This window comes from Limulus polyphemus, unplaced genomic scaffold (genome assembly GCF_000517525.1).
Source record: "Limulus polyphemus unplaced genomic scaffold, Limulus_polyphemus-2.1.2 Scaffold580, whole genome shotgun sequence".
In the NCBI taxonomy this organism is placed as follows: domain Eukaryota; kingdom Metazoa; phylum Arthropoda; class Merostomata; order Xiphosura; family Limulidae; genus Limulus; species Limulus polyphemus.
In genome coordinates, this window is record NW_013666190.1 from 301,076 (window position 1) to 311,310 (window position 10,235).

At 31.5% G+C, this 10,235-nt stretch overlaps 1 protein-coding gene across 1 annotated transcript in view; it reads left to right on the forward strand.

The window, feature by feature from the left end:
- The window catches only part of LOC106459238 (zinc finger protein DPF3-like), a 40,151-nt gene that overhangs the window by 18,827 nt on the left and 11,089 nt on the right, over positions 1 to 10,235 (forward strand). Inside the window, exon 7 of the mRNA XM_022385686.1 lies at positions 2,125 to 2,352. Within this exon, the coding sequence (XP_022241394.1) occupies positions 2,125 to 2,352 (228 nt within the window). The remainder of the gene's footprint in view (positions 1 to 2,124; positions 2,353 to 10,235) is intronic.

The following is a 10,235-nucleotide window of genomic DNA, read 5'->3' on the forward strand; positions in this document are numbered from 1 at the left end:
TGTATAACATGTCGTAACAACCCTTTCTTTTCAGCATGGGCACAGGTCAGATAGATTATTCGGCGTCTGACTTGTGAAAGTGGGTTTTCTCCGGGCACTCCGGTTTCCCCCCACATCCAAAATTATCTCTGGCTTAGGCCAGAGAACACAACCCTATAATTATTATAAAATCTAACACATGGAACTAATGATAGACTTCTTAAACAACCAATGGAAACTCGCTACTTGGTGAAAGTCTTGGTCTTTCTCGTCGACTGGAAAAACGCCTTGAAGCTGTATCGAGCCTCTCCGAACGGCATCCCGACCCCACCTCTCAAGCTAACATCGCCTCAGGACGTCACACAAACTACACACACGATGGATAACAGGACACGCGCGGGGTTGAAGGGGAACAAAAGTTCCCGAGCACCCCTGTTGGGAAGGTTCTCTCTTTCTTCAAACTAAACCCCTGCCACAAGTATTTATTTAATTTATTTAGAGTCATCCTGGAATATGCACTGGTCAGCTCCACTAAAGTGATCCAAAATTTCTTATTTTAACCAAGACTTGAGGATCTCAATGTACTTGTCAGTATTGACAATGCCTTTCACAAAATATAGGCATCCTGCACCCTGGCCAGAAATGCATCCCATATCACCTGACCCTGCACGTACTTCACAATTGCATTCAAACACGCTAGAAAAAAACTCTTTGTTCCATATTGATGTCATACAAAGTGCTTCCCATGAGACCTGTGCAGGTTGAACTTTAATTCATATCTGAGAAGATTACTTTGCTCCACATTTCTTCAGACCAGTTAGCATGCTCTTTGACCCAGTTGAGCCTCATCTTGTTGGTGAAGAGAGGGTTCTTTCTTGGTCATCTTGCTGGGAGACCAGCTGATCACAGGTGAGACTTGATGGTGTGGATAGTAACAGTAACCCCTGAAGTTTCCTACCATGCTCTTTTGAGATCTGTGGATGACAGCTGATGATTCTGCAGGCTCATGTGTAAGAGCACGATCGTCAGCTTCTCTGAAAGCTTTCTTCCTACCCCTTCCTTTCCACCACTCCACACAGCCAGTCTCTGCTCTCTATATCTTTGTACCCAGTGGCTCACAGTAGACTTGATAAATTTAATTTTTCTAGCAATCTGCCATGACTGCCTTTTGCTGTGGAGTTAACTCGCAACCCTTAGCCTTGGTAGCATCAGACACACACACACGTTGTAGCATATAAGCTTTAAAACTGTCTCTAAATAAGAACCTCTATTTATAGCCATAAAATCGCTGGTGCAATACCTAGACAGCTTATAAAGCTGCTGATGTAATAATTAAACTGTATTGTATCATTCATGAAACACATTTGCACCTGCATGGGTTCAAATCCCCATCCCACCAAACATGCTCACTCTTTCAGCCATAGAGTCATTATAAAGTGATGGTCAATCCCACTATTCATTGGTAAAATATTAACCCTAGAGTTGACAGTGGGTGGTGATGACTATCAGTCTTTACTCTTGTCTTTTACTACCAAATTAGGGAAGGCTAGTGCAGCTAGCTCTCGTGTAGATTTGTTTGGTACTATTTCTACCCATGTTGCTTTGTTTATATGTTTAATAAGATAAAGGACAGTGATTAATAAAATAAACTCTGATTTTAGGTGTTTTTTTGTTATTGTGCCATCACATTTTAAAATAATTTGTTTTTGATGCTCTGTATGAATGGTATAATTAAGGGTCTATCATGTGAACTTAATGAATATTTAACTTGTTGGAGGAAATTGTTTTTTAGGGATAGAGAAACACGAGGTAAGTGAAATAGAAAACAACTATGAACTTATTTTGAAAGAATGAAGTTGAACTTAAGTTTGGAGAAAAGTTTCAAATACTTTAAATTAAATTCCAAAACATTTGTTACAAATGTAACATTTAATTGTAACTAAAGTTAAAAGACTTATCGAATAAGTTAAACTGTAAATGTGTTGGTAATTTAACTTATCTGCATACTGTACATTATTTTTTCTGTGGTATCGTTTGTTGATAGTTTATTTTATCTCTCTTAATATATTTGTAAACTGCTGAAAGCTACCAGGGTGAATCAATAAAGCAGAATTTGCTTGTTACACTGTATTTATTTCTCCTCAGTCTGCGGTGCCCGGTACAAGACCCGGCCAGGACTATCATACCACTACTCTCACAGTCACAACAACTCAGATACTGCTGACGAGGAGCAGAGCTATGCTTCTCCTAAATCCACTACTTCTAAACCCACTTCCTCTACCTCGTCAGCTGGAGGATCGGCCGATGACCCACTGGCAGGTTTGAGGAAATTTCAGGACAGCTTCTTGTCTTTCCTAAAGAAGCCTGGTAATGGTACGGGCAGACATTCACTTTGTGCTTATATGTACTCTACATCTTTCCTCCCAGTCCTTTGTGTTTAATTTTCCAGTCATTATAGACTAAGCTGTTGCATTGCTTATGACTTCAGCATATCAAATGATTTGTCAATGCCTGCGTTAACTACCTCTGCTGAACTAGCTGGACTAAAATAATAATTGTAACTAAATCTGTTTCAGTCAATGTTGGCAACTAAACCTACTAAGAAATTAGTGTGTGGAGGATTTAACTTGACACAATAAGCTATTATGACCCTTTTTTAGTTTTGGAGGTCAGACAGGGCTCTACAATTGTACTTCTATCAGCTTTAATGACTCTTGCAGCATTTCATGGGCTTGTGTGTAAGAGTTTGATATTATTTTGTAAAGGGTTATACCATACGTACTAGAGGAGCTTTTGTTTTGGATCTTATCATGATTAATGTTTTTTAAGGAAATTTGTTCAAATTATTTTGTCTCAAGGAAGCATACTACTGCTATGGATGTTGAAAATGAGCAGAAAAATTTAACTTTAATTAATTTGGTGTTTGAAAAATATACTGGTTATCTTGAAAATAATGCAAAAGATAAAGTTCTGTTGTTATTTTAAAAAAATGTACAATTAATCATTTTTAATCAAGTTTGTGGGAATTAATTTAAACATTTAAAACTGTAAATAGTGTATTATTTATCATTGAACGAATATTCTACTCAACTGTAACATAAAATTGGCACTGTTTTATAGTTTTTCATTGAACATACATTAAGTATGTTATTACGTGATAATTGTGTGTATAGGTGACTACTTGTAACTTATATATTTTAACAAATAATATTACATTTCTATTATTCAAGGAGCTGTTTTGTTTGAGAAACTAAAATGTTTTGCATATTAAAGCTTTACTACACCAAAAATGTAACATTATCTACATGCACATTTCGGGTGTAGTACCCCATATTTCATTTTTCACTATGATCATTTGTTGTTTTGGAGATAACTTCAGTTTAAGTTATGATTTCCATAAAATTGTGTTACATAGTTACCTAATGGTGGTTGGCAAGTATTTTTAACGTAAGTACAGAATGTTAGTTCTATTCAGGTGTCGGAAACAGGGCAAGCATAGGAACAAGTGGCTGATCATTTTGATTTATCCAGGTCCGTAATGAGAAAGGTGTATAGACATACTGCTAAAAAACTGGTCTGTACAATAGACAACCTAGACAAGATTATAGAAGACCTGTTATGCCACATAATTACTGTTATCTGCACAATGCTACTGCTTGGACTAGCCAGTCCACTGTTTATGGCTTTAAGACAGTAAGTTGAGTGATAGCCAGTGATGTAGATCGCATGAGTATGAATTAATTTGGAGATCTACTTCAACCCCATGTTTCACACTTTTGTGAAGAGATCAAGAACTAACAGAAAAGCCACTGGGATCCTTTAATCATTGACTGGTTCCTACATGAAGAACCAGAAGTGAATGATATGTTGAACACATTTTCATTTAACATGGTAATTTTGATTATGGTTCTGTCATCGTGTTTTGGAGGCATCAGTATGGATGAATTTATAGATCTTACTATGTGTCTAACATGCTAGAGTTACTTCTTGATGATACACCGATGTAATATTGAATCTACTTCTATGAATTTTTACAGGTTCAATCAGCTTTTTTTTGGGGGGGGTCACCTGTTTTTACAAACTATTGCCACTCCCCCACCCAAGATAATTTTTGCTGTGTTTAACACTTCTGCTATTTTTCTTACAGTTGCAAAAGAAAAAAAAAAGCTAATTAGTTCATTAAAATACATATACCATGATTTGAAACCTGTAAGGCCACTCGTCATAACTATGTTATTTCAGTGCCTTTTCATTTTGAATTTCAGACATAGGTTACCCAAAAACTTTGGAACTTGCTTGTCAGCCAAAATGTATCAGATTGAGATTTCATGGGTACCATGTTCTTGTTCTGTATTCATTCTTCTGAGTTACCAGTATCTTTTTATTTTCATATATTTCAAGTTTAAAAAAAAAATGTATACAGTTTATAAAAAAGAATATTGTATGTAATACAAGTTATTAGAAAATGGGATTCCACCCATACTGTGTGTCATCAATTTGTACTCCTATTCTGCCTTCATCCACAATGCAGAATTATTGACTTTCGCACTGAAATTACTTAAGAATGAAGGTAGGAGCTCCCATAAAATTGTTTGATGAAAGATTAGAAATGTGACCTGAATATGCAGAGATTATATTAATGTCAGTAGGGCTCCATACTCATTACTGAGTGTATCATTTCAACATTTGTCTCTCATTCCTACAAGTTGATTTAGAGGAAACTCATGCTCCAATGGAAACCAGCATTCACAATAAATAAATGACACTTTTTAAAATATATTAATTTCAGTTTTGTTATTCATTTGGTTAAAACATTATGTAATTGTAAAATCATGTCTCTTCAATTTATTTTGAGTAGCTTATCACTGATATTTATTCAGTACAGAATGTATGAAGTATTTGAAACATTACAGTTCATTTCTAGAAAATAAATGTTTTTACCATGTTAAAAGATGAAAGTATTTTTAAGAGTGGTTGTCATTGTGAAAGAAAGAGAGAAAAACATTTTGTTTACATTTGTGCTATAAATTTATCTGTGACATATGAGTTACAGATCTACTTCAAACTCAGCATCAGTTCCCAGTCATGTTAAGGAAATATTTCAGTTGACACTATTGTCATCACTGTTGGATTCACTGTTTAATTAAACAGTTAGTTCTGTGATCTGACTTGTTTTTGTTATGTTTGTAACTGTCCTATGAAAAATGGAAAGTTTGTGGAATTATTTTACCATCTGGAAAAATTAAAGATCAAAAAGCAGGCATCTTTTTTTAATGTACATTGAAAAGTTTTTGTTGTTTTTTTTTAAATGGGAGGAAAGATGGTAGGCCTTTTACAATAAAAAAGAAAACAGTATATAATAGTTATGTAATTGGAATTTTAGATTTAACAAATTCATTGTAACTAGATGGACCATGACTGCTACTTTTATTACTGGCCTCCTGAAATTTCTTCATGGTGTTTGCAGTATTGTGCCAAGTTAAAACATTGTTTTCCTAACTAACTGGTTCTTTCTTTGTAACTTGTTGTCTCTTTTATATCTGTGCATGTGTGCTTCTATTGCATGTGGGAAACTAAAAAGCTTTTCTCTCAAATTAGGATCATTCACCATTTGCACATCCTATCATCTGTGCATATATTTGGATATTGAAATATACCCTTATTTTTTTTTTTTTTTTTTTTCAGTTTTATTCCTAAGTTTTTTTTATAACATAAGTTTGCAAGTTATTAATTTTTTGTTTATGTTAATCGGTACTTCTAATTTTGTAGAACAACGCATATCTGGTCTCAACACATTGTAAACATTTATTTAAGCATAGGGTCTTATGTAAACAGACTGATCACAGTGTGAGACACAATTTGAATTATGAAAGCTCTGGTAAAGCACACTTGCTAATAATGCGTTACTATTATGAAGTGTTTTAAAACTGATGTAATATTGTTTTTGCATTCCAGAAGATTTGCTAAATTGTGTATTTTCAAACTGACAGAGTGTGTCTTAAATTATTAAAAACCTTTAGTTACAAAGGGGATCAAAAGTCTATTACTAGAGAGCTTCTGACTATTTTATATATAATTAAAATATAGTATCCAGTTGTCATATCATATTAGTTATAATGATTTAAACAAAATGAATTAGAGCATCAAACATATTCTGAAAAGCCATTATCTTAAGCAATGTATATAATCTCATAGAATATGATAATCGTGTTTGTGTGTGTGGACTTTTAGTAATGAAATAGTAGTTTAAAAATAAATATATAATTTGGTTTTGTCTTCTAAAAGTATCAGGTACTTGTGTATATATGCATTTCACATAATGTAATAGTGCCTGACAGTTTTCATATGTATGTCAGTTTCAGGTAATTCTGTATGTGTGATATGATGATAGTCCTTATTAATATTGAATATGTTTCTCATGGTTTAACAATATCTGATAATCATGTGCTTTTCATAAATTAATAATACTTAATAAGTATGCACACTAACAGTAATGATACATGGTAAAAGTGTGTATGCAGTTTTCATAATCTAATAGTACATGTTAGTAGTATAGATGTGTTTAACAGGTTTTATTAATGATTAAAAATGATGTGTATATGCATTACATTACCTAGTAGTAACTGAGAATCATGTGTATGTGCTTTGCATGTTCTAATAGTACTGTACTTAAAAATCAGAAATTGTTTACATGCTACTGTGATGTTATATTTGCGTGAATTTGTTGTTCAGGAGTGCAAGTAAAGATTTAGCCATCAAATATACCCAGAGTATTTAATTTATAACTCAGAACATTGGTAACATATTATTTAAAAATAATTTAAGTAAAGTAGATTCTATTGATATTGAATCTTTTATGGTCATACGCCTGGAGTTTAAGAGTCAGTTGATCCTGTACTTAAGTCTGTCACAAGTAGCTTCATGTTATATTTTATATTTAGTAGTATCATAAGGAAATACATTATCCAGTTTCAATAGAAATAACTAAGTATGTATAATTATCTCTGAATCAATTTGTATGAGTCATTTTTCATGCATTTACTATAGCATTTATTTAATGTTGCCATTAGGAATGAATTTTTTGTTGTTGTGTATTTGATATTATGAGTAATTTAGGTTTTTTTTTTTAATCCTACAAGTTTTAGTGCTTTAAGTATTATTTAAATAGAATACAAATATATGTGGGAAATGCTAAAGTTTTGACCAAAAGAAAAAGCCTCTAAAAGACCAAATTAGAATTTATTATATTAGATATCCATGTAATTTATGTGAAATATGTCTTGTAGATAAAAAATATCACAAATTCTTTTCCATGGAGCTTTCTTTGCATTGCAATATGGAAAACTTTATGTTCAGTTAAAACTTAGAAAAAGATTTCAGTTTGTATCAATCTAAATAACAGTTTTTTTTACTAAATTTTATTTCATAATTATTAGCAAAAATTAATGAAAATGTTTCTCTATGATCAAATTACGATGGTTGCATAGTGTCAGTATTGTTATGTAATATCAGAAAGTTTCTTTTTTTATGTTAATATTGGAAAGTTATAATTTAAAGTAAAGAAAACCTGAATGGTTATGAAAAGAATGAAAAACATATCCTGAGAGTGACTCAATAGAAAGCTGTAACTTTTTTGTGAGTTCTTATAGAGAAGCACTTGGAAGTCATTAAGAAAAATAAGTTAACAGTAAGCATTTTCAGGATAGAGTTAAGAAATATTTTATTAGAGCCCATAAACCTTTCAGTTATCTTTGTAATTGTTAAGCATGTATTTGTAAGCATGGGTTCAATGTTTTTTTATTTTTTCTTTCTTTTATGTTAAGAAACTTTCAATATATAAGTTACTTAATAATGTTTACATATAATATGAGGTGTGTTTTGATATCACAAAATGTAAAAGCTTCCAAACCTTGAGTCCAACTTCGTTAAAGTTTACCAATTGAATAATTTCTGTTTTGTTACTTTGAATATTTACAGAAAAAATTTCAGTGAATTTTGAATGTTAAGCAGTATAAAGGTTTAATATTCACATGTGTTATATCTGGTATTTGTATATTGTTTTAGATGAGCTTACTAACAACAGTTCTAGCAGAATGTTAATCTAGTAAATGTGGTTTATGTAGAAGACTTGTAAAATAAATACTTAGAATCATTTTGACATGAACTAGTTTATTTAGCTTACTTATGAAAAATGCAAGTTTATTATTAATTTTAAGCATTTTTTTGCTTAAGCCAATTATATGTTTTAAGTTATGAACATTAATGAACAATTACAGGTTAAATAGTTTTTTCATGTTGTATGTGTCTCAGCTTTGGTTAAATGTTTTGTTGTCCTATTTCTAACCCAGTTTATAGTATTCTACTTCTACAATTTTGACACTGAAAAAAGTTAAAAGCTTTATTTTGATATTGTGGCATAAGTAACTATGAAATTGTATGTTTTAGATAATACTTTAAACATAAGCTAGGAAATTGTTCGGTCTACCAGAAACTTTGTTTTTATGTATTTAATCATGTATTTTTCTATGTATGGCTTGTATGTTTCAATTCTCTGCTCTCAACACATTAATAATACATTCTCTGGGCCCTGTCATCATGTACATGTAACTTACTCATTTCAAGATTTCAGAAAGTCTACAGTCTTTGCACTGTAAGTCGTGATACAAGAGTGAATGTCTGCTTCTTACCATTATTAGCACAATAAATGTATGTTGTCTTTAATTCTGTGAAAGAAATTATTAATACATAATATTTTGGAATAAAAAATAATGATAACTCTGCTTTCAGAATTATCTGTAAATAACTTGAAAGTTGTAGGAAAGTAAAAATATCATAAGTATGTTGTTGTTGTTTTTTTCTGTTGAAATTTGTTGTCATTTGACTTAATCTTGTAATTTGTTTTTCAGACTTAGTATATTAATATTTCATTTGTCAAGCCAGTAGGTTTGCCAGAGGTGCTAGCATTGTTTTTATCTAGTTGTGTAGTTATGTTTTTAAACTTAACTAAGGCATTCCTTGAAAGCTTAAGTTAATTATTGTAATTTCAGGCTGTTTAGTGGTTCTTAAATAATGAGATAATAATAAAAAACATTACTTTACTTTGGAAAGTTAGGAAATACAGTAATTCCATTTATTTTAATCCTATCCAGACTGCAGAGCACCTGTCAGGTGATGAGTGCACACCTGAATATCAAGTTTCAAAATCTAGGTAGAAATAATACAGCAAACCATTTCAATCATTTTCTACTGAAATATATTTTAGAATTTGTAACATTTATTTAGTGTAATCCTCAAAGAAATATTAAGACAATGTTCCTACTTTAATTTCTGTACAGCTTTGTGGAGTCTTGCCTGTGAACCATACACTTATAAATTTTTTATGTAGTTTTTTCTGCCAATCACAAAGCATAGGTTAATATCTGCTAACAAACTATTATCTCATGAAAATATAACTACCCATGTCTTGTTTCTGTATTGGTAGTTTTATTACTACAGTCTTTTTTTTTCCCACCCTATTATGATGTCACACCATGTGCTTTGAACAATTACTAATTATGCACAGCTTTAAAAATATCTGCAGGCAACATTTAAATGCAGGTGGACAGAGTATATTATAAACTGCTTATTTCAATGTAGACTAAATAAAGTGGTTTGAGCAGTAATTAATGGTTTAATGGGAAGTGACTAGCTGATCTGCTGTAGATATAAATAAAAAAGCCTAATTGGAAATTGAGAAAAACTTAGAAACAAATCAAAGATGTGAAAATTTTGTTATAGTTTTGTTAGATGTTTCGTTTATTCCTGAAAATGTTTTTGTGTGAAAATATATCTGTTCAAAAGCTATAGAAATTTTCTTCCATGGCAAGACACCAGATAAGCTCGGGTGGCTTAGTAGGTGATGTCAAAATGTTCTGGCGACCCAATTTCACCATTTTTTTTATTTTATTGTTAATTTTGTGATATTCAAACAATGCACATAAATAAAATAACTTCAATAAAATATTCATTAGATATACTTTGGTCAAGATGATTAACAAAAATCACAATTACCCACTTTGTTAAAATTAATGGTGATTCCATTTTGAAAGACCAGGACCTAACTTATGAATCTTTATCAATTTTTGTTGTGTGTTTTATGACTTATAGCTGGAAGTGGTGACTACTCCGATTGGCAAAATAAAATCTCAAAAGAAATATATTAATGAATATCAATCAAATTGATACAGATTGGATATATATATATATATATATATATA